Genomic DNA, 26,085 nt, shown 5'->3' with positions numbered 1-26,085 from the left:
TTGAAAGAAGAGTGTACTCGCGAAGTTTTGGAGGAAGCTTGCAACACAAAGTATGGTGGTACATTTACAAAGCACCCAATTTATTTCTAGAAAGACCTTTTTAAGTACAAAGAGACAAGGTTCATTAATTTTTCATAAATTTGATTTGATTGATATCAATTGAGAAAATATTTGTTAAAAGATTGTGATAAATTTATAATTTTTGTGTTGTGAAAAATCTATATTTTTGTTTAACAAAAATTAAATTTATCCCTAGTAAAATTAGTATAATCCAATAGAAATCAAGAAAAATGTGATTTATATATTCATGTAAAATTAAAATGACTGTAAACATTAGAAGTGTTTTTAATTATTTAATATGATTAGTTAGTTTAATTGAAAAGAATGAATTGAATGACTGCATAAGTATCCTCCTCTCTTTGGTAAATAAGGTGACTTCATTATAAATGTAAACTTAGCTTACAACAAATATAAGCTGCCCATTTATTAAATGTTGCTTACAACAAGTCTTTCCAAAGAGCTAACTTTAGCTGGCAAGCCATGTGTTTTAACTATGACATCCAAATTTAACGGCGACTCTTCCATTCGATGAAACTCTCAAGTTTCAGGCCAAATGTATTTTCTACTCACATTAAATAGGTGAATGCTTCTTCCTTCAGGACTCCTTTAGTAATAAATAAAAACAATTATCATATGAAAAGATGTATAGCTTACTAGCTGGCATTGACTTGTCAGACATGCTTCTCGAAGAGATGATTCTATCCACCAAGTTCAATCTTGAATTTCATGCTCGTAATAATTGATTGATCTAATTTATAAGAGTACAAACGTAAAGGGTATAAAGACAATGGAAAGCAATAATGTACTTCATGCAAGTGGTACAGCTTTAATGTTTCCAAAACTAAATATCCCAACTGTAGGATATTCAATACATGACTCAAATACATTCTCTAAATTTGAAATAAAAAAAGAGGATATACGAAATATTAGGGAGGAGAATTAATAGGTATTCACTTGCTTTTGACATACAACAGCTAAAGCCGTATCAAATTAAGCAGATAATTTAATCAAGTGAGAACAAGTATCTCCAAGTGCCATGCACACCTCGGCTCTTACAGTGCAAGTTGTGAAAAATGGCTATTCAAATCATTCAATTCCCAGATGACCACTTTACCATCCATGCCTGTAAAAGAAACAAAGAATACCAAAAATAAACTGCTAGAAAAATCATGCCTATAAAATACATATCAGAGTGCCCATCTTGATGTTTATACGAGTTCATACATGTCTCTATGTGTGGAGGAGATACCTGAGGTGCTGAAATGCCTTAGAGTTGTTTCACCTGGATGTGGCAGTGGAACAATGCAGCTGAAATACAAACCGCACCATATGAAAAAGATATAAGCAATCGGGAAATTTCCAAGTGCTTATTTCTGTAAAGTTATACAATTCAGCAAATATATTTAAGCTTTCAGATTACGATGAGTCAAATACGTTATGCAATTCTCGTGCGATCCTCCAGGAGCCCTGGATGGTTCAACGGAATCAACATTTGATCCATGTTTTGCCTGACCATAGAACTTTCCAAAAGCTTCTGAAAACTGCAAGCAGAAAAAATAACGAAGATAGAACCTCCTAAAAACATCTGTTCAAGTAGAATTTAGTTTTTCTTAAATACCTTGCTAGAAAGAATCTGTGGCAAAAATTAAAATGCTTATGGAAAAATAATGAGAGATATACCTACAACTGGGGGTCTCCAGCATCCGTATTTGCATAGTAAGTATTAAAATTTACAAGAATCAACTTCATGGGAGTATTACAAATAACTGGCAAGATTGGATTTTACGTAGGAGATCAAGGGAGGCGTATGTAGTATTGATGGAGTTATCATGTGCTGAAAGGAAGTGATGGAAGAAGCATATGGATGACTTAATAAGTCAGCATGCTTCTCTCAAGAGAGTGAAGGGAAAATTGCAACGATGCCATAATAGAATTCAGATAATTAATTTCCAGAAAATCTAAAGGTGATACCATCAGTGCGATTTTACATCAACAATCTACATGAGTAATAAGAAAAACACACTCATACCTGCGAGCCATATTTTGAAGTAGTCGCAACAGATTTTTTTTCATCGAGAAATTTTACAAAGCTCCTGGCGTCATGGCACATTATATCAGGGGAAAGTTACAATAAAGTGTCCTCTATAATCCATCGCTCTATACTTGAGTACATAAACCGAAAGTTATGACATCTTGGTCTAACTAAACTTATGACCCACCAGGTTCCGTTGCTGTCTGCCGCGAAAAGCATAGGGTTGCAATCAAACCCTACACCCACCACCATCCTTTCTGAGAGAAACAATATCTGTAGAAATAACAAGTTGAACTTATTTTATATGATTATCCTACTTTTATCCATGAATCCACAAAACAAAATGACAGCCTGTACTTAACTATCAACTCTTTGGGAAAAACTTGGAATTGTATACAAAAACAAAAAGGCTATATTGTTATCAAATCACAGCATTTGTGTAGCTCAACCTATGGCCAAGTTATTGCAAAAGAAAATGCATTAAGTGAAAAAAGAGAGAACGCTGACCCACATCACGAAGTGGCAAGTCCCGAAACGCAACTTCCTGGGCTACTGCCGATGGCCCCACATCATCAATGAAATATATTGTCGAACTATGACCTTCAATAAAACAATACGAAACACATTATTTCTGCTAACTCCTCATGATAGGACTAGGCAACTAAAATAATGAAAAATCAGAAAAGTAAGATATTATTTTTCTGTAATAGAATGTGAAGACACTGAGATGATGGTATTGATGTGAGAGGATGCAGATAAAGCCTCATTTTACAGCTCATCATTTAGAATCTTAGAAGAGATCTATAGATGGGATGGAAATTGATATAGTTTGTCCATTACTGAAGAAAAATAATAAATATGTATATCCTAAAGCTCAGATTGCATAGTTTTCACATTTTGAAGTCAAAGCGGCTCAAACGTAAACAGGATTGATTTTAAAGTTGGGTAACATATAAAAAATAATGTGAATTAAAGATTTTTATTGATTGTATTGTATGTGACACTCAAAAATTAAAATACTTACTAGATAAATAATCTCTTTAAATGTAACTAATCTTTGATCAGCAACTAAGCAGCCTCACCTTACTCCCTATCAGTCGTGGGCTCACACTACGTACTGTAAAATAACTGTGCATCCACCAAAAGCGTGTCTTTACTTCCTTTTTAATACATCTGGAAGTGAAGTCTACATAGCATTTCCTTTAAGAAAGGGAGAAAATACAGATCTTGCAAATAGTTGAATGAAAAAGATGCCTGTACACCGTCTGCTACCTACTTCTCCTCCTCATCTGATTGATCAAGAGGCAAGTCAATTCTTACCATGTAGAGGATTTTGAGAGAACAAGGGGCAGACAAATTAATTGACTTCAAAGTTTTTGATTTATATTGAGATACCCCATCTGTATTCCAGTGCATTTTGTTTTATTGACTTGTGCATCATTATCTGGTATGCAAATTGCTCCTTCATCCATAAGATAAAACCATATATTTTATATAGTTCTAACTTTCCAAAATCAATCAAAACTTGGGTCTTGGAACTGGCCTTCGCTGTAATAGGTCCATGAACTAAATTGTAATCCTTTGGGATTAATATATTAAGTTGATATATTTATGAGATAATGCCATTTATTAGGTCTGACATTGCACATATGTAACCAGTCAATTGTAGAGAGATAATTAGCAGGGCCTTGATAGATGACACAAAAAACAAAGAAGCCATCCATGTCTCTAGTCAAGATTAAAAAAATTATTGCCATCACTCTCCTTGATCCTGGTTTAAGTTCCATTGCATTTCTTCAGTCTCAAGCTCTCTTTACATTGAAGGTCTTCTGAGCCCTTCCCCTTCAAAGCCATCCATCCTTGATGATCCCACTTTCAGTCTTTTCAGAGGATATTTATTTCCCTTTGAAAAATATTTGGCTCAAAGCCATTTTCTACAATTTTAACCAGTTCTTGATTGCAGACATCTACTACGAACATGTGATAAATATTTTAAAACATTTTCAATTTGATTCAATGTCTATAATCTTTAGTAATCCATTTACAGCATATTATTCAGTCTTTAAGTATTTAATAATGCTTCACGTTTTTTATGCCATCCAGATGGGAATGGATTTAGACACTTCACATATTCTATCTACTATGAGTCTATTACAATACTTATTCACTACTTATTTTGTTTGGGAGCAATGCTAAATGAGAGAACCCTTACACATCTCATGAAGCATAATAGTTCCCAAGAGCTGCCATGAAGAGGAGTGACTGCTCACCTCGCAGGGAGACATTCTATCATATGTGCCCTTTGACAATTATATACAACCAATGGGCTATAACTTGTCACCCTATTCATATTTCTTATACTATATTCTACATTCTAGATTATGCTGTCTTCTAACCATGGTGACTAAAATATTTGATATTACTTTGATGGAGAATATGAACTATGTAATATTGGATATGTTGGAATATTGGGATAATTACTTTAATTTCTTGAACAGACTCTATCTAATTCTTGCAATTGCACTATGTTATGGAGAATCAGAATATTAACAATGCCACCTTGCTATTTCTGAATCAATCAATCTATGTGTGTGTGTGACTTCGCTAAATTATAGTAACTTCTTCTGATGTCCAAGAAATATGCTATATCCTCGTAGTAGCAGTTTCCATTATATCAATATGGAAAATGCTAGTTTAATATCCCCAACCATATATTACAATTTTTAAGAAGTTATTGCATGTAACAAAATTCCAATTATCCAGCAAAATACCAGTTAGGTTAAAACAGCCTCACTAAGATTATTGCTTTCAATATTCAGCAGTACAATAACAATATCCAACTGTAAATACAGAAACTACAGCCAAATCGGATAATATGAAAATGAACCTGAAACACTTATGTGAACTCCATTCAAAATCCACCTAAAGAGATGGACTGGGTTTTGAGCCAATCCACTGAGAAAGCCTGAAGGTTTCCATCCTCACGTCTTCGAATAGAAAGCTAAAAGCTTCCCAAATTTCTCTTAGAGAAACCAGAAATCAAATTGCAAAACCAAGCATGATCCTAATGAGCTCCCTTCCTACTTTTAAGCACAACCTAGTGACTTCACATTACCCTTTCTGTCTTTCATCTTCTTGTCATGTTTTAATCCGCTTTTAAATATTAAAAAAGACAATCAACATTTTGCTTTAGCTCCAATAAAGTCACTTTCATATTTTATAAAGTTAGCTTTTAAAGTTTCTAATGTCCCAAAAAGGGGACATTACAGCTACTGACTTCCTACCACTTATAGTGATAGAGGATTTGTTGCCTCTGATATGTGTGTGTGTGTACAATGATATGTTGCAACATCTGTTATACTGATATCTATATATTTGATAGGATATTGCTTGCAGCAAGATATATGGCTATCTGATATAACAATATGTGCATGCAATGTAGACCTTAAGATTAGTTGTTGTTTCTCATCTATACTTGTATGCTTGCAACAATGATGTTGTCTCTGATCTCTCTCTATGCTTGTGCAACCAATTCTGCCAAAGAGGGCGATTGTTCAAATGAGCAGATCCAAACTGGATATATATATATATATATGCACGAATGTACGTGTTGCAATATCTGTTATAGCAATGTCTATACAATTGATAGGATATTGCTTGCGGCAAGATATATTGCTGTCTGATATAATAATGTGTATGCAATGTAGAGAAATCACCCTGAGATTATGATGCATGAGCATCCTGAGGGTAGTTGGCAATCCTATATGTTGGAGTGGCTTTTGACCTTGAAGTTGATGGACTCGGTTGAAAGAAGGTGATGCTCGGTCACTACAAGGGAGTTCTTGGTTGTAGTTTCACCCGAGAAACTCGGTGACCAAAGGAACTAGGTAATGTTTGTGGTGCTCGATTGATTATCTTTTGGGTAAAACTAGTGCTTGGTGATCATGTGGGAGCTTGGTGGACATGCTTGCTAGGTGTGCTCGGCGTATACTTGGCGTGCTCAGTGGTTGCTGATACTCGGTGGTTTGGTTAACCGACAGGATGTTCTTGGGATATTTGATCAAACAACTTGATGCATTTAATATATGTTGCGCATGTCATGACGTGGATTGATTGTGGGGTGTGAGAGGACCTATTTGGGTCTTGGTTCTTTCTCCTATGTACTTTTAAAGATTGTTGTAAACCAACTGAGGCATGTTAAGTTTGTTTTGGCTTCTAGATGATTCTATTTGTAGCAGGTCGACTTGTGGCCATGCAAGTAGAAAAGGAGGGGTTGGGTAGTGTTGTAGGCAGTAAGGAAGTAGAGTCAAAGGAGAAGTCAACTTGAGATGTGTAGCTAAGAGGAGCGAATTCAGCAAAGCTAGTAGCTGAATGTGGGCTAAGGAAACAAGAAGGTTGCTTGGTGGCTTGCAAGCACAAGTTTAGATCTTTCTTGGAGTTTCTACTAGATTGTTGTGGTGTTATAGATTTGGGCTACCTAGGGTTTGTTTGGATCTTGTGAGATCTTGCAAAACTGTTACTGTAATTGCTTTTGTATTTGGCCATTACTAGGAAGGCCTTACAACCTGATACATTGTATATAATCAGTTGTTGATGAATAAAGAGTTGAATTCTTATCATATCTTCTGTTGTGTGGGTGTTTGTTGGGGGCTTAGTCATCTCCATTGAGGGTTCACTTGGCCTTGCACTACATCAGGTGGTATCAGAGCGTGGTTTGTAAAAAATCCGTGCGATTTTTATTGCAAATCCGTGTTCATGGACTGGTGAAACTTTTCTTGTTGTTCATGTGAGGTGGCAAGTTGAGATCTAACTTGCAAGCAACCCAGGTTTGTCACAAGGTGCTTGGGTAGGATTTGTTGCAGAGGGTTTTTCAAAGATCTTGGAGGATGCCTTTGAGAAGATTCGACCCTAGGGCGATTGCAGATCTCTGTGATGCCGTGGAGACAAATTTCAAAGAAGGTTAGATCAAATTTCAGATCTGAGATAGAATTGATTAAGAATGATATGGTCCTTGAGATCATGAGAGCTATAGCTGGTGTACCGAGCAATGTGGGTAAGGAAGATGGTTATGAGGAAGCTGCTTCCACAGATCTCTCCATTCGATCACGAGACCTATGGAAAACAAAACTGGTCAGTTGGATAGATCTGAAGCTCGGTTGAAATTGAAGATTAAGATGGAGGTTTCTAATTTCTCAGGTCCTTTGAATCCTGAAGACCTGATCGATTGGATTGGTGAGTTGGAAGACTACTTTGAGTTGGAGGATATTGGCAATCCGCTCAGAGTGAGGTTGGCACAGACTAAATTGAAAGGACATGCTACTTTATGGTAGAAAGAATTGCAGAGAGATAGAGAAGAGGAAGGTGAAATGAAGATCACTAGGTGGAGATTGATGGTGACAAAATTGAAGGCCAAGTTCACTTGAGATGTTTAAAAGATTGCACAATTTGAAATAGAAGGATGTGTTTGTAAAAGATTATACTGAGGAGTTTTACAAGTTAATAATTCAGTTTGGACATAGAGAACTTTCTAAGGAAAAGGTAGCTAGATGTATTAATGGTTTAAGATTCAATATTCAGGATGAGATTGGTATGCTGAAGATTGACTCTGTTGAGGATGCCTATCAGTATGCTCTAAAGGCAGAAGATAAGTTGAAGAGAAGACATCAAGGTAGTACTTGAGGGAAGGAGAAGTCGGATCACATGGTGAAGGATAAACAAATTGTTAAGGATTAATCGAAATCTATTGACACAAGGAAAAGAACATGTAAAGGTGGATTTAAAGGAACTTGCTACAGATGTGGTCAGGGGGGTAGATCTTTTGAGTGTCCCAATGCTGATAGAAAGGTTGGTGATAGAAGAGTTGTTGTGGTGAATGAGAATGAGGACTCGGTGAATGAGCCCGACGTGGAAGATAACTTGCTGCTTCGTCAAGTATTGTTGGGTAAGAAGGTTTTGGAACCTTGTCAAAGGAGGAATTTGTTCAAGACTCGATGCTAGTCTGGAGGTAAATGCTGGAATGTGATTGTGGACAGTCGTAGTACTAATAACCTAACTTTGCTGAGGAGATGGTTCAAAAACTTGGTTTGAAGAAAGTAAGACATCCTTGTCCTTATAGGATCAACTGGTTGCACTGGTTGCAAGACAAACGTGCTTTGGAAGTGAGGGAGCAGTGTCTTGTTAATTTTCAGATTGGGCAGTATAATGAACAAGTGTTTTGTGATATTGTGGACATGAGTAGTTGTCACAAATAACTTGGTAGACCTTGGCAATATGATTGCTGGGCAATTCATGATTGTGTCAAGAATGTATTTACTGTTGCAAAGTGTGGCAAGAAGTTTTCATTGATTCCTTTCCCGAATGCAAAACTTGATAAGAGGAACTTGAGTTTTGCTAGGCGCGCTAAGTTTAAGGATTCTCGAGGGGTTAGAGATCAGCGTGGAAAACATACTTGTGGTACATTGAGGAAGTGTGTGAAGAGGTAGAATAGGCAATTGTTTGTTGCAGGAAAGGATTTGCAAAAGTGGAACAAAGGCAAGAGTGTACAAGTTGATAACTTAGAAGCCATGTATGTGAAGAACCAGTTCGGAGTTTATGTGCTGAATCCTAGAAGATGTTCTTCTAGCTACTAAGAACATCATCTTTTTGCACCTGGAGCATCTGATGTAGGAGCATCCTGGAAGTAGTTGGCAATCATGTATGTTGGAGTGGCTTTTGACCTTGGAGTTCATGGACTCAGTTGAAAGAAGGTGATGCTCGGTCACTATTGGAGAGTTCTTGGTTGTAGTCTCACTCGAGGAACTTGGTAATGCTTGTGGTGTGTAATGTCCCTAGCTTATTACCTCAAAAGAATAGGGACAATTATCATACATGTGTTTTATCTAAAGTATTATAACACTTAAATTTGTTGGTAAATCTATGTTATCAATAACTTTGGTAGACTTGTATTGTAGACCTCCTTACAATATTATGACCTTCATGCTATTTTGATATTCATTTGATGTTTCTCACCTTATTATTATTCTATCCCTACACACGTCCTAAAACTGATATATATCAGATAATAAATCCGTATATATGTTCATTCACCCTTTCTCTGTATTTCTTCACTCTTATATATATATATATATTTCTCATTTTCTTTGTTCCCCCTGTCTATTCCAATCCCTCAATGATACATCTCTTATTTATATTTTCATAGCAAAGGAATGTGACTTTTCAATTTCAAAAGTCATGCCGTTCAAAAATAAATTGCTTATTCTTTTACTCCTCTTAATGACTTATATGCCAAACTAAGCTTTTCGTTTTATCCTCCTCATTCGCTATCTTCCAACCTCTGAATAATTGATATCGAATGGTACTGTGCATAGAATCACAAATGATGTCCATCCATCTTTGGTTCATAGAATGCAAACATCTGTTTTGCACCACCTTCATTGCTAACTGTGCACTTTGAAAATGTTTTTGTCTTAGTGTACGCTATGCCTCAACTATGGAAGCCACCGTCTTAAAGTCCATCAACGTCATTGTATACATTTTACCACTTCTTTATTTGCTCCCTATATATGGTTTTCTTATCTCACAAACTATCGGGCTGCATCGGAATAACCTTGTCTGTCTCCAATAAACAAAGCATTGTTATTAATAATGTGCCTCCACTCAAATGTTTTCATTTTTGACTCCATCGTGACTCCAATTTTCTAATTTAATTATTCACTGCTTTTTGTTCATGATCTGGTCAATACTATTATCATTGATCCCCCATTTTTATCCATTCTTTGACTGCATGTGTCTTCAAATATATATATCACTGGAACTTAATTCCACCATGGAGGGCTTTGTTGATTTCATCGCTGGCTGCACATTATTGATATTTAATTCTTGATAACTCCCAACTCTGTTGCCTTGCATATTTATATTATTATATTTTTTTAATATATTTCAATATGTAATCCTGGGTTTTCTTCTTTAGATTGATATGTTTGACTCCTCTTTGCTACGGTCATCGTATTGGGCAATTCTAATTCCAAAAATGATTATCTCTGTATCATACAATAGACTCCACACTGGTTTTCCTGTTTTGCAACTCACACTCTAATACATGTCTGTGACTTTTGGTCTCTTTATTTGTTTCTCATTCCATCTGTGTGGATATGAAGTGTTGGGTGTGCCAGTTGGGTGTATTATTAGAATCCAAATATCTTCTCTCCTCTTCCTTCATGAATTCTGCTTGGCCTGACTCTACAGATGTTGGTGGCAGCTGCTCTTCTTCCTGTTAATGCCGTATAAAAACTAAGTTCTTTCTTTATCGATCCTCCATTGACCTCCGACTACATAAGTCATATAATGTCAAGGGTAATTAGGAAGGCATGCTTCCTAAATATATTTGAAATATTACATATATATAAAAAGTAATTATTTAAGCTATATCTAATAATTGATTGTTGCCTATAATATTGCTATATTCATAGACAAAGATCCTTTAGTATATGTTAATTCATATTTAGTTCGATCATTATATAAATCATATTTATATTTTATTATTTATTATTTATTTAATTTGTATTTTAATATTATTTAACTATTTGATTATTTATTCATTATTAAAAATATATTTGCAAAGTGGGGATATCACATGGTGCTTGGTTGATTATCTTCTCAGTGGAACTAGTGCTCAATGATCATGTGGCAGCTTGGTGGACGTGCTTGCTAGATGTGCTCGGCGTATACTTGGAGTGCTCAGTGGTTGCTTATTCTCAGTGGTTTGGATTGCCAAGTGGATGTTCTTGGGAGATTTGATCAGTCGACATGGTGCATTAAATATGTGTTGCACGTGAACGTGACATGGATCAATCATGGGATGTGAGAGGACCTATTTGAGTCTTGGTTCCTTCTCCTATGTGCATTTAAAGATTTTTGTCACCTAAGGCATGATATGTTTTGGCTTCTAGATGATTCTATTTATAACATGCCAACTTGTGGTTGTGCAAGTAGAAAAGGAGGGGTTGGGTAGTGTTGTAGGCAGTAAGGAAGCAGAGAGTCAGAGGAGAAGTCAACTTGAGATGTGTAGCTGAGAGAAGCGAATTTAGCACAGCTAGTAGATGAATGTGGGCTTAGGAAACAAGAAGGTTGCTTGGTGGCTTGCAAGCACAAGTTTCAATCTTTCTTGGGGTTTCTACTAGATTGGTGCGGTGTTATAGATTTGGGCTAGCTAGGGTTTGTTTGGATCTTGTGAGATCTGGCAGAACTATTACTATAATTGCTTTTGTGTTTGGCCATAATCGAGAAGGCTTTACAACCCAACACATTGCATGTAATCAGTTGTTGATGAATAAAGAGTTGAATTCCTATCAGATCTTGTGTCATGTGTTGTGTTTCCGCTATGTGGGTGTTTGTTGGGGGCTTGATCACCTTCACTCGGCCTTGCACTGTGTTAGATTAGTTGTTTAATCTATACTTGTATTCTTGCAACAATGATGTTGTCTCTGATCTCTCTGTATGCTTATGCAACTGAATATGCCAAAGAGGGTAACTGCTCAAATGAGTAGATCCAATCTAGATATAAAGTAGATAAAAAGTTCACAATGTAGAGAAATCGCATTAAGATTAGTTGTTGTTTCTAATCTATACTTGTATGCTTGCAACAATGATGATGTCTCTTATCTCTTTGTATGCTTATGCAATTGAATATGCCAAAGAGGGAAATTGCTCAAATGAGCAGATACAAACTGGATATAAAAGAGATAAAATGTTCCAATATGATTTAGTCAATAAACTTGAATTCCCATATATGTGATGGAATGGTTGCATTTCTAGAGATGTGTCTTTATATACTTATAGTAATCCTTTAGAAAACCACACCTCTCCTTAATAGCTGTCCATATCTTATTTGCCATCATGATCAACCTTCATCATGCCTTTCACAACTGAATCATCTTTGACAATATAACTGATGCCAATCATAATCTTTGTTAGTGGTTAATGTTTACTATTAGTGCTAACCGTTAATATTGGTCGCTGCTATCTATTGATGTTGAGCAATAACTATATCTTGATCAAGTCGTGTCAATCCCTACCTTAATTGATCCATCTTCACTTGTCTGCTCCATACTGTCAATCTCAGTTTACTACTGCGAACCATATTGCTGATTAATCATCCAGCTGTTAATCTTTATTTCATGCCAATATTACTTAGTAATATAAGTCGTCATTAAGGATCTTCTCAAAGTGTACCTATTCCTTCTACCATCATGCAATACTTACCTATCATACTACCATGTTCTACCCAACAGGATATGAAATACATCCATTGGCATATTATCACAAAGAACTTCAGGGTAAGATCCAATCCTTAATTTCACAATACACTGTTCACTTACCAGAACCTTATGATAATCCTTAATTCATGCAATTTGGTATGGTTTTGGGTGTTTCAACCTTGATAACTACAACTTGCTCACTAACTCCTCAAAGGTTAGATTGTTTGAACTTCCATTGTCAATGATTACTTTGCAATATTTACCTTCAACTTTGCATCTTGTTTTGAACAGACTCTCCCTCATCACTAGCTCCTAGTCTAGCTCTTCATGACAAAGGGCTCTCCTTACCATTAGGGTTTCTCCAACCTCTAGTTGACTCTTCTTCCACATAGGCATTTTTTTGCTACTACCAATCTTTTTTCCTCAATTACATCTAAAAGCTAGATGTCCTTATTCCACACTCGAAACACGTTCCTTTAAACAAACTCCTATCATCCCTTCTATGGCCACTTGATACATTACCTATTACATCCCAATTTTTGACCTAATTTAAAATATAGTCATTGTGGTTCACATGAAGTCAGTTGACAATTAAAATTGTTATAATCCTGCGTAATGGTAAGATGGTTAGTTGTTATAGTTATTTATCACGAATTCATGGAATTGAATAGGCAATTATGTTACATCCCAAATTTTTGACCTAATTTTAAACATGTTCATAACCATTGGATTAACAAATTATTCTATCATGATCATGTGAAATAGGTAGTTATTTATATACATTGTATTAACCGCTAATGAAGATGGTCGTTAACCGTAATTGTTATTAGTTGCTGATAAGCTTAACTTTCATAAAAAATTCCCTTTCAGATTTGAGAAAATGTGGACTCTTCATCTGGATTTGTAGACTCTCATTAAGGAGTGGTGGGGTATTAAAGTGGAAGGTACAGCAATGTTTAGAGTGGCAGCTAAATTGAAAAATGTCAAGAAGAATATCAAGCAATGGAATAAACATACCTTTGGCAACATCTTTGAGAACAAAAAAAATGATTTTGGAGGAACTTAAAGATATACAAAATAGGATTCAGACTGATGATTATGAGGTGGTCTCAAGGGAGGAGGAAAGTAGTAAATTGGTTGAACTTCATGACCTTATTACCAAGGAGGAGATGTTTCAGAGACAGCGTTCTAGAAAGGTCTTTTTGAAGGAAGGTGACCGAAATACTAAGTTCTTTCATTTGACTACTTTAAAGCATAGGATGGCTTATAGAATATCTATACTCAATACGGATGAGGGTTTGACTGACAATGAAGAGATTATCAAAAGGGAGGCTGTGGCGTTTTTTAGCAAACTGCTTCAAGGTGACCCCACTTTGGATTTGGATAAGCAGAATTTGTTTCTTGAGTGCATTCCAACTTGTATCTCTGATGATCAGAATTTGTCCCTCACTTCTATTCCTTCCTCGGATGAGATTTCTAAGGCTGTTTTCTCTTTTGAGGGTAACAAAGCCCTTGGTCCTGATGGGTTTCCTTTTTTGTTCTTTCATAGGTATTGGAATACCATTGATGTTGATATTTGTAATGGTGTGAAGGAATTTTTTGGTACAAGGAATATCCTTAAAGAGTTAAATGGCACCTTTATTGCTCTCATTCCAAAGAAGCCAGGCGCGGATAGATTGGATCAGTTTAGGCCTATTAGCTTATGTAATTCTTTTTATAAGATTATCTCTAAGGTTCTTACCCTCGGAATTGTCCCTTCTTCCAGTTATCATCTCAAGACAGCAAAATGGGTTTGTTCCTAGAAGACAGATTTTTGATTCAATTATTACACTTCATGAAAATATTCATTCTCTTTCGGTATCCAAGAAGGAAGGGTTTCTTCTTAAGCTTGATCTCTCTAAAGCTTACGGCAGAGTGGACTAGAACTTTCTTCTCCGTGGTCTGGAAGCGTTTGAGTTTAATAAGAGATTTCAGGATCTTATCTTCATGTTAGTTTTGTCAGCCTCCATCTCGGTGCTTGTTAATGGTTCCCCTACTTCCTTCTTTAAGGCTTCTAGGGGTCTTAGACATGGAGACCCAATCTCTCCTATTCTTTTTATTATTCTGGCTGAATGTTTGGGGAGATTTGTGGATAATATAGTGTTGAAAGGGGACTTCGTGGGCCTTAATCCCTCATCTTTTGCTTTAGTTTGCTCTCACCAACAATTTTTTGATGATTCTACAGTTATGGGGGAGGCCTTGGTGAGAAATGCTAGGAACATTAAGAAGGCTTTGGTTGACTATGGGATGGCCACTGGTCAAATCATAAAATGGAGCAAAAGTCTGATCTACTTTATTAATGTTAGTGAGGCAAGGAAAATTAAGATCAAAAAGATAATTGGCTATGAGATTGGCTCTCTGCCTGGATCCTATCTAGGTTTACCTTTGGGTTTAGCCCCTCCCAATAGCTTTTGGAACTCGTTGATTGATAAAATCTACTCGAAACTTGTTGGTTGGAAAGGTTCTCTCCTCAATCAGGTTGGTAAGGTTATTGTTTTGAAGTCTATCCTGCAAAGTGTTCCACTTTATGCTTTGAGTGTTTACAAAATTCCGAGAAAGTTTGCTCTTGCTATTGAGAAAATTCAGAAGACTTTCTTGTGGATTGGAACGGAGAACAAAAAAGACTCCCTCTGATTGCTTGGGAAAATGTTTGTATGCCCTAGGAGAAGGGTGGGCTTGGCTTGTGAAGGGTTACTACAATGAATGAATTTTTATTGGCAAAATTATTTTGGAGATGGCATAAGGAGGGGGAATGGAAGAATATTTGGGTTGATAAATATAATAGGGATCACTATGATTTTAATCATTTCCTTAATAGGGACTTGGATCAAGGGCGATCTATGATCTGAAAGAATGCTCAGAAATTCAAGAATATTTTAAGGAAAGGGGTTAAACGGAAGGTGGGTAATGGTAGAAGAGTTCTTTTTTGGGATGACATTTGGATCTTGGACCACCCACTTTGTGATGATCCAAGGTGGAATAGGTATATGGAGCAATGTAAGAGTCAAATTGGTACTTTTGTGGCTGATTATTGGAAGGATGATATGTGGGTGGATCTTAATAGTGTGGATCACAACTTGGTTGAACTTGGTAAGTGCCTTAATGCATTCTTTTTAAATCATAAAGAGGATGATCTAATATGGAAAAATGACCCCAGTGGAATGTACTCTATTGCCTCTACCTATGCTAATTCCTTCAATGATCATGATGTACCCTGTTGGGCCAAGGCTTGGGTGAAAGGCATGACATCAAAAGTTAATATCTTCTTTTGAATTCTTCTGCAGAATAAAATTCTGACTCTTGATAATCTTAAGAAGAGAGGTTTCATCATTATAAATTGATGTGCTCTCTGCGGAATTGGTTGATCATATCATGTTGCATTGCCCCTTTACTAAGAAGCTTTGGGATAAAGTTTGTAGCTTATTGAAAGTGGATTGGGTGTTCCTTGCTACTATTCAATTGGTCTTCACTAGTTGGAGGGCCCCTTCCAAGAATGCTTTGATTGTTACACTGTGGGACTTCATTCCTCCTTATCTATGTTGGGGCATATGAAAGGAGCGTAATGATAGGATTTTTAGAGGAGTGGAATCCAATCCTGATTAGGTTTTCTATAAAATTAAGGTCCTTATGATTGAGAATATTAAAATAACTAGTTCTGGACAGCAACCTTGTAATGAGTGGGAGGACTGGGTGTTTAATAGTTGGAACCTAAGGAGTTTGGGAATGGATATTCAGGAACCTAATCCTAGGGATAATGCTAGATGGGACTGTCCTCTGGCGAATTGGTTCAAGATAAACTTTGACGGGGCCTCGAAAGGGAACCCAAGTAAAGCAAGATGTGGAGTTGTTATTAGAAACTCTAATGGGGACTATGTGGGAGGCATGGCTATTCCAATTGGGGATCAAACCAATCATGTGGCAGAACCCTATGCTGCTCTTCATGGTTTTCTCTATGCTAAGAGTACGAATTTGAGGAATATATGGGTGGAAGGTGACTCCCTCAACATTGTTAATTGTCTAAATAAAATTACTAAACCATCGTGGACAATTAGCAATATTATCTTCAAGGCTATTCACATTATATATACTTTAGAAACATGCATTATAACTCATAATTTCAGAGAAGCCAACCGTACTGCTGATTGGGCTACGAATGTGGCCTACTTTACTAATCATAAAATCATTTGGGATTATTATGAGTCCTTACCTCCAGATGGCCACCATTTTATTGATTATGATAAATGGAGATCTATGCAAAAATGTTTTAAATACAATGGTGTCAGTAATTTGTAATTATGAGAACTCTTTTGGAGTGTGGTGGGTAATGATTTTTAGAAAGCCAAGCACTTATTCGCATGGATTTTGGGCAGTTTTTGCCATTTCTCTCTTCGAATGTGGTGTTGCCTTTTATTACAGAGTAAATTGGGGGTTTTAGAGAAAGAAAACCAATGAAATTGGTGAAGGGAATATGGGAGGAAAAAGGAAAAGGGTGGAGCCAGCTAGCTGCTCGGAGTGGATGAACAAGACGGAGGTCTGGGATATTTTAAGGCACAGAAATTTCACAAGGTACATGGAGAGGCTTTAGGGTAACAATCCTATCATAATGCATCAGTTTATTCAATCTTGGAAGGATGGCTCTGTTATGGTTGGTAACCAGCGGATGGAAGTTATTGAAGAAGTGATTGCGGAGGCCACAGGGCTGGACATGGATGGGATTAACATTTATCAGGAGACGAAGCTCTCGAATAGGGCCATAGATGAATTTGTGGAGACAAAGCGGGAAAAAGGTGAAAATAGGTAATTATTATTTCAACCCGGCCTCTGTTTCTCAACCATGGCGATTTGTGCTTTTTGTGATAATGGAATACCTCACTTTAGATGGGAGATTTACTAAGTTGTATGGGTACCATTTCATGTTGGCCAATCACTTTAAGCATGATGTTAAGATCAACTTCCCATTTTACTTAATGCAGTCTCTTAGCATCTCCATTCAGGCTAATCAGAAAGACTTGAATGGTGAGCATGTTTGCCACGAGGGTCTTATGGTCCTTATCATGAATGTGTTAAAATCCAAGAAGATTGTGAAACCCAGGGGCAGTTTGAAAAGGGCAAACTATGATACGGAAGGGAGTCTCCCAAAAAAGGGTTATATTTCGAATACCCAAGATGAAGCTGAGGGGGGTTTGGGGAGTTTGAAAAAGGGCTCTAGTTGCAGTTCTAAAAAGAAGAGAAAGATGGTTGTTGACTATGATTCTGACCAGGAAAGTGATTTCATGGAGGAATTAGTGAGAGATCACTATAAAAAGAGGAGTGGAGGTAAAGGCAAGGGTATCAAGGGTTTTCAAGATGACTGGGCCTCTCCCCCTTCTAATGATGAGCCTCTGGCTCACCGTTTGGAAAGGAAAAGAAAATCTTAGAGGCGACAGGAGGAGAGGTTTCAGACTATGAAGAATGGGGATTCGGAAAATGAGAATGATGGGGAACAGGGGCATCTTCAAGATTTGGATGATAATACTGATGGTGGGCTCGGGTCGTCCAAAGGTCTTTTTGGTGGTACAATCATGAAGGAGATTGGCTTCCTGAAGCAACAAATGCAGATGCTTGGTAAGGAAGTGGAGCAAGTCAGTAAAACTGCCAGAGGTGAGCGTACACTTGGCCAACACATAAATAGGCTTTCGGAGGTTATTGGGAATGTAGGAGTTAAAAACCTTATGCATAAGATACCATAGCTCGAGGCTAAGCACAAAGTGCTGGATAAAACGATTTCTGGTATTTAGGGGAAGGTGTCTAAAATGGAAGCTAAGCTGGGTAATTTGGAAAAGTTTTTCAAACAGAGGGCTGATAATGTAGGTAACCTTCTAAAGTAGCTTGAGCATGACAAAGGGCAAGACTCCCCTCCGGTGGCAAAGATTCAGGGCCCCAACAAACGTACCCGTGCTCATTCTAAGAAGAATGAGGAAGTGAGCAAAATGGATGAGGTGAAGACCATTGCTAAAAATATGCATATTCTGGTGGATCAGGCTATTGACCTGATAAAAACTTCTTAGCTGGTCAGTTGTTATTTTTTTGTTGTTCTTTTGTTGTCTTTTCCAGCTTTGTCTTGGGTGACCTCATGGCTGTTCTTTTTGGAGGTCTGTCTCACGTTGTCCTGTGCCGCTTTTCTTTGCTGACTATATCTCTCGATTATATCTAGACTTCTGGCTTTATGTATAAAGGTTTCATGTCCTTTAAAACCTGCTTTTACTTAATCAAAATCATTAAATGTTATTAGATGATTAGTAGTTGCTTGATTTAAAATAACAATTATTATATTTATATGAAATTATTATGGAATTATTATTATGGCGAAAGTGTTTCCATGGGTGATTGCAGGAGAAGATGTAGAGGGGGGAAGCATTGCTAAACGGGATTATCGGAATGGGATGTTTACTTAATTTAATCATCAGGACCGGTAGGTATGACCTTAAACTTCTTTGGAAAGGACACGACTTGATCACAAGATACATTTTTGGGACCGCATGAGTTATTAAGAAAAATAATCTAAGAAAACATAAAATAATCTAATTTAAAATATAAAACATACCTCAAGAGATTTTTAATTGATCTTCATCATATTATTATAATAAATACTTATGTACATATAAATATAAAAATGAAATGGCACCAATAAATTATAATAATGTAATTTAATGATGTCACCCCATTGATATACTTACATGAATGTATAAGTATATATTGTAATAATAAATGAAAATTATAATCTTTCCAACTCCTCTTTTCAACTTTTTATTTTATTTTTTTCTTTCCCTCTTTTCATAATCGATTTATTATTTGGAAATTTGAATCGACTATAATCATTTGTAACCCGTGGGAGCCAAGGAGTCATGCTCACTCTCCATTTAAGGAAGCCATGAGGGAGAGACGGGATCACCTTTTTCCTTGGTGCCCGAATTTCTTCCTACCTTGCTACATTCCAAATTTCCCTTGTTTCATTTACCAACTCGTCCCTGCATTGTTACAACTGCATCTACCATTGAAACATCTTACAATCTGCCATTGAAACGTCTTACAGTCTGCCATTGAAACCTCTACAATTGCTATTGATACATATTACCATCTACCATTGATACATCTATTATTTACCATTGTTAAAAACCTTGTTCAGATTGTGTGACTTCAACTTCAAGTAATTCCGGCTAGGATACTGAGGTCAAGTGCTAAAGAAATCAAGAGGGAGCCGATCAAATTGTAAGTTCCCCAAAGGATACATATCAGGTCAGGAGTTACCCTTCTATATTTTTGAATGCATATTCTCCTACAGCCGGCTAAGCTTAGTTTCTTTAAGACTGTGATTATATTATGCAATATTTTGACTACACCCTGAGAATTATAATGAGCTTTCCTTTTTATTTTCATTGTATCTAGAGCCGTCTTTTCAAGTAGTATCTCTTAATAAGGACTCTCAAAACGTGTAAAGTTGTAAACACCTTCATGAAGTTATTGATAACAATAACAAACTTTATGCTGTCTCAAATCATCATAAAAGATAATTAAGAGCAGATTGCTCATAACCTTTGCAAAACACCTGGGATTCACTGGCAGTATAGACATGATATGGTGAAGAAGTGTAAAAGGGTTGAGTGCTCATAATTTTAATAGACCTGGGAATCACTAGCTGTGTAATCGACTATGGTGAAGAGGTGGAATAAATCTACAAGAAAACAAAAGAGAAATTAGACAAGAATATCTCAAATGAAATATAACTAATAGCTCATGCTCATCTCTATAAATGGATCTTGTTGTCAAGTCAAGCGGTGGTGATCAGGTTGTTGAACCCATCAGAAATCCTTGGCAAAGGTAGTTTATAGGAATGTTTGCCATCTAATGATCACTTGATGTCAGTAGCGCCAGTTACGTAAGTATGTCCATTTCATAACTAAGCGGACATTCAAAACACCAGGATGCTCAGGTGGCTGGACTGAAGAACATTTTAAGCCCAATCCAGAGGTAGGGAGGACCATACTAATTTAATAGAATGTGTGGGGATAAGTATGCTTCGAGGTTGGGAGGTTAAGCCTATGTCAATGCTTCTCCTCTCACCAAAGCCAAGGCTTGCACAGCTAGCGAAAAACCCTCCGATGATGCTTGTATGTTCTTTTCTTTTGTTGTTAAGCATTTACTTTACTAGTTAATCAGTTGATCATGAATACAATTATGATAGATAGTCATTGCTCTAGTTATTTCAGCCGAGCATGATTACAATTATGAATAGTTAATCGTTGAACTAGTTATTTCAATTGAATATGATTACAATTTGTTAATCAGTTGATCATGAATACAATTACAATAGTTAGTCATTAATCTATTTTTTTCAGCTGATCTTGAATTACAGTTATGAATAGATAATCGTTGATCTAGTAATTTCAATTGAATATGAGTATAGTTATTTTCCATTAATTGTTAAAACAGCTAATGTCATGTGAAAAGGAATTAGTTATCAATTTATAAATGCTAGGAGTTTTTAGTTTTATACTGACTTGATTTAGATATGAAAATTCGTTCGTTACAGGTTAGCCGTTATGATTATTTATGATTAAATAACTTGTTATGATAATATGATTTAACTGCAAAGAATTTTTTTGTAGGAAGCACGTCGAAGGGGTGAAAGCATTGTCAGAAAAGAATTAGGCACAGGAGCATCACCATCACTAGGCAAATGGGCTGAGGACTTAGCGACTTGAACATCAGGATACAATTGATGAAACCGTATGAGTTATTAAATAAATAATTTAAAATGTAAAATAATTTAATTGAATTATAAAACATACCTCAAAGGATTTAATATGATCTTTCACCTTATTATTATAATATATATTTATTTATTTACGTACAAATATAAATATAAAAATGAAATGGAACCAATAAATTATAATAACATAATTTAATGATGTCATCCCATTGATATACTTACATGAACGTATATAAGTATATATCATAATAACAATTGAAATTATAATCATTCCAACTTCATCTTCCAACCATTTCATTTTTCCTTTCCTCTTCTTTGTTTTAATTGAATTAAAACATTTGGAATTTGAATCAGCTATAATCTTTTGAAACCGACGGAAGCCAAGGAGTCCCGATCACTCTCCATATATGGAAGTCGTGAGGGAGAGACAGGACCATCTTTTCCTTGATGCCCGAACTTCTTTCTGCCTTGTTGCGTTAGGTACTTTGCCATAATAACCTCTATTATAAACCAACTGCCATAACCCGACTCTTCCTGATTCCTCATATAAGTTCCATACTCTTAGCTCAGGTTTCCATTACCATCGAAACTTTGACAAACTCGAAACCTCTGCAGATTAAGTATTGACATTTTGTGCATGCTGCCATACATAATTTCTTTGAAGTCAAAGCTGCCATTATAATCTGAGAGTTCGATTGAAGAAGGACAAATATCTAGTGTCCAGCAAAGCTCAGACAATTTCAGATAATATACCAGGTCATATGAATGATCAGTCTTTCCATGTTGCTAATTATATTTCCTTCATAATCAGTAAAGCTTTCAAATTCCATAACAATAGATTGCAAGTTATATTCGATATTGAATAATCATAGCAAAATGTGGTTATGATCCATAGTAAAGTACCAAGTCATGGAATCATAAAATATTTAGCCAATGGAAGTTAAAATACAGAGAGTTTTTGTAAGTCTTTAATCATGGAAATGTGAATTGCTGGAAGCAATCATTTGCCATAAATTAATAGAGTCGATTGCTCTAAGAATCCGAAACACCTAGGACTCATCCGGTTGTATAGCCAAGGAAAAGGGTGAAGAGGTGAGAGAGGAATCTGCAATATCAGGAAACAAAATTCATTATGACATACAATGTTTGTCATTTTTAAAAAGAAACATTTAATAGCTCATGCATGATCATGTTTATTGTATTCTCTTGTTGTCAAGATGAGTGGTGTGATTAGAAACCAAGATGCCCAGTGGATGACAAGATATTCCATGTCTATTTTGGGTAGGGAGGCCCTTTCTCGTTAGAGATTGTGTGGGGATAAGTTGTGGTCCGAGGTTGGGTGGTTAAGCCCCTGACAATGTTTCAACTCTCTACAAGTTGTTGGACGTGCAACAGACAAAGATAAGCTATACATTCAAACGTATGTCAGAAACAGGTATTTGTACTTTATGATGTATATTCAAATATAAGGTAAGATAATTTGAGTTGTATCATCGTTACAATTATTTCTTAAAATGAAAACAATTCTTATCGTCAATATAATTAGCAACCAATTAGATTGGTTGATCTTCTAATTGAATATGGAATATATCTATAGGATTGTTATTCAGTTTTTCAATATATGAATAATGATTATGAGCATATCTTCTAATCTGATGTTAATGCTGCAGTCTAGCAAATCGGAAGGAAAGGAATGATACAGTGGTATCTGAAGCCCTAATGAGTTAAAACTAATTTACGCCTTTCATACAATAGTATCTGAAGCCCTAAGTGATATAGTGGTATCTGATGCCCTAAATGATCCAATGGTAATCAATGCCCTAATTGATATAGTGGTATCTAAAGCCCCAAGTGATACAGTGGTATCTGATCTCCTAAATGATCCAATGGTAATCAATGTACTAAGTGATATAGTGGTATGTGATGCCCTAATTGATATAGTGGTATTTAATAGTAATCATCATTTGATTTTGATAAAGCGGTATTGGATTGTAGTCATCATTTGATAATGTTATAGTGTTATCAGTGGACTAACATGGGTGGTTGTAGAAGCATCTCTAAATTAATTTCGGTCTCAAATTCCATGGTATGTAGATTTTAATTTCCACAATAAATTCATTGATAGTGCTTTCAATTCTTAGTTAAGAATTTTAGTTTAACTGATTTTAACCATAAATCTCATTCATAAGAACGAAACTGACATACCTATCTTCCTATAAAAATGAAGTAATAATTGTATCCCTTTAAATATGTTAGTTGTTAATTAAAGCCCAAGAAAAGTGGATGTTACATATGGTATCAGAGTGTTGGGTTCAACGCTAAAACCTTGGGCCCAACACTATTTATGAGAAACTGAAAATGTAATGTTGAAAAAGATTTATTTTACATAACTGGATATTACGATCAAAACTGGAAAAATCACACCGGGAAATCATCCTGAATAGCTGAGGAAGGGCTGAGATGAAATGGACAAATGGATAAACTGAAATATCACAAAGATGAAATAGAACTAAGAAATGATATGATTGGAAAGTCGAGCGGTGGTGATCAGGTTGTTGCCCATTTAAATCCTTGGCCAAGGTAGATTAAAGGCATGCTTGCCTAAAATGGATCACTAAGAGGTCGGTAGTGCCAACTGACAGAGACAAGGGTTAGTAGAAGTGTATCCTCAACCATGTTTGTTGCTGAGTGGACACTCTAACAACAGGATGCTTGGGTGGTATGACCAAAATGGTGTATGTGCCTTATCCCAGGAGGGAGGGCCATTCTCAGTAGAGAATGAGAAGATTTAACTGGGTCCAAATGCCAAGGCTTGCGCAATCCGAACCAGCTCCTATAACCTTGATGAGATGTTATCTAAAACCCTAATGTTGGCTAAATATTTATTTTCAGTTGAATATTCTCAACATTTACTTTAAGCGATTATATTCCTGTTTATATGAAATGGTAGTAATATTTTGTTATCTATTTTTGAACTTGAACTGAGGGAAAACAAAACTATGAACCATGATCCTTTCTGATGTTGATTAAACGACAAGATCATTTTGTGCTCCAGTATGGAGTAAACACACTTACATAATTGAAACTATCAATGCTTAGATGTAAATTTTTCCTTGAAACAACTACATTGACGAGATGAGCATGAAAGCCTAGGTCACACAAATGGAAAAAATAAACTTCCAAATATTTATAGAGGAATGATGAGCTACTCATGACAATTTATTTCAGATGCTTATGACCTTGATTAGATGTGTGATGACCTTGCATAGTATATTGTGTTTTTACCCTTTTACACACTGCTATACATGTATAATACACATGCGATGTTGACTTTACATACTGAGATGTTGTATATTGTTTTGGAAATGAAGTGTATATTCTATCACGAGATGATTATTCTAATGAAATGTTATTGTGATAAGATGGGCATGAAGGCCGAGGTTACATAAATGGAAAACATGGATCTAATAACTTTTTTTAGGTGATCTGCAAGTTTGCAAGGATGGTCTACTCATTAATGAGTGTCAAGTGGTATGTATAAGTGACTTAAATTATGTGATCAAGTTATGATCTAGAACTTGCTAGTTGAAAAATTCCAATTTTGAATACTTATCTTACTCTCAGTTATTGAACCCTCGAAATTCTCTTATATAAAAATATCAATATGGGAATTGAACTAATGATATGGTGAGTGTCTACATGAGTATGATAGGAATATGAAATAGAATATCCTATAACATGATCAACTCAAGTAATGCTGAGGTGACTACAAGTACAGTAAATTAAACTCAGGTGAGCGTGTTTAATTTTATAATATCATGCACGCATCTTTTTGGAAATATTGAAGTAAGAATAGACCTTGATTTTCGGTCATGACTTACATTTGACTCAAATTTGAGAAGAAATGATATCATGATGCTATATATACATCTTGTACATGGAATATTCTTTCAGTCTCTAATTTGCAAAGATCATCGAGGACGATGAAACACAAAGGGGAATGTTACGTTACATTCCAAATTTTAAATGCTCTTTTATAATGTTCGTTACAATTTCAATTTCATCAAGGACGATGAAACACAAGGGGAATGGTATGTTACATCCCAATTTTTGACCTAGTTTCAAATATAGCCGTTGCGGTTCACATGAAGTCAGTTGACAGTTAAAATTGTTATAATCATGCGAAATAGTAAGATGGTTAATCATTATAATTATTTATCACGAATTCATGGAATTGAATAAGCGGTTAGCCGTAATGATTATTTATAATTAAATAACTTGTTATGATAATATGATTTAACTGTCGAGAATTTCCTTGTAGGAAACACGTCGAAGGGGTGGAAGCATTGTCAGAAAAGAATTAGGCACAGGAGCATCACCATCATTAGCCAAATGGGTTGAGGACCTAGCAATTTGAACATCAGGATACAATTGATGAAACTGCATGAGCTATTAAATAAATAATTTAAAATGTAAAATAATTTAATTGAGTTATAAAACGTACCTCAAAGGATTTAATATGATCTTTCACCTTATTATAATAAATATTTATGTACATACATATAAATATAAAAATGAAATGGCACCAATAAATTATAATAACATAATTTAATAATGTCACCCCATTGATATACTTACATGAACGTATATAAGTATGTATCATAATAATAGTTGAAATTATAATCTTTCCAACTTTATCTTCCAATCATTTTATTTTTCTTTTCATCTTCTTTGTGTTTTAATCAAATTAAAACATTTGAAATTTGAATTGGCTATAATATTTTGAAACCGACGGAAGCCAAGGAGTCTCGATCGCTCTCCATATATGGAAGTCATTAGGGAGAGATGGGACCATCTTTTCCTTGATGCCCGAACTTCTTTCTACCTTGCTGCATTAGGTACTTTTTCATAATAACCTTTATTATAACCCGACTGCCATAACCCGACAC

General features: G+C 35.7%; 1 protein-coding gene across 1 annotated transcript in view; it reads right to left on the bottom strand.

Moving 5' to 3' along the window:
- Positions 1–770: 770 nt before the first annotated feature.
- Positions 771–26,085, bottom strand: part of LOC149529426 (actin-related protein 2/3 complex subunit 1A-like) — a 190,392-nt gene continuing 165,077 nt past the window's right edge. Inside the window, exons 11-16 of the mRNA XM_089811309.1 lie at positions 2,604–2,692; positions 2,280–2,365; positions 2,090–2,153; positions 1,495–1,601; positions 1,310–1,368; positions 771–1,183 (exon numbers count right to left, since the gene is read on the bottom strand). Coding sequence (XP_089667435.1) covers positions 1,113–1,183; positions 1,310–1,368; positions 1,495–1,601; positions 2,090–2,153; positions 2,280–2,365; positions 2,604–2,692 — 476 coding nt within the window. The 3' untranslated portion in view covers positions 771–1,112. The remainder of the gene's footprint in view (positions 1,184–1,309; positions 1,369–1,494; positions 1,602–2,089; positions 2,154–2,279; positions 2,366–2,603; positions 2,693–26,085) is intronic.

This window comes from Cupressus sempervirens, chromosome 11, assembly GCF_028749045.1.
Source record: "Cupressus sempervirens isolate cs-2001-9-10 chromosome 11, ASM2874904v1, whole genome shotgun sequence".
Lineage (NCBI taxonomy): Eukaryota > Viridiplantae > Streptophyta > Pinopsida > Cupressales > Cupressaceae > Cupressus > Cupressus sempervirens.
The sequence above is the reverse complement of the archived record's forward strand: the minus strand, read 5'-3'. Positions and strand labels throughout refer to the sequence as shown.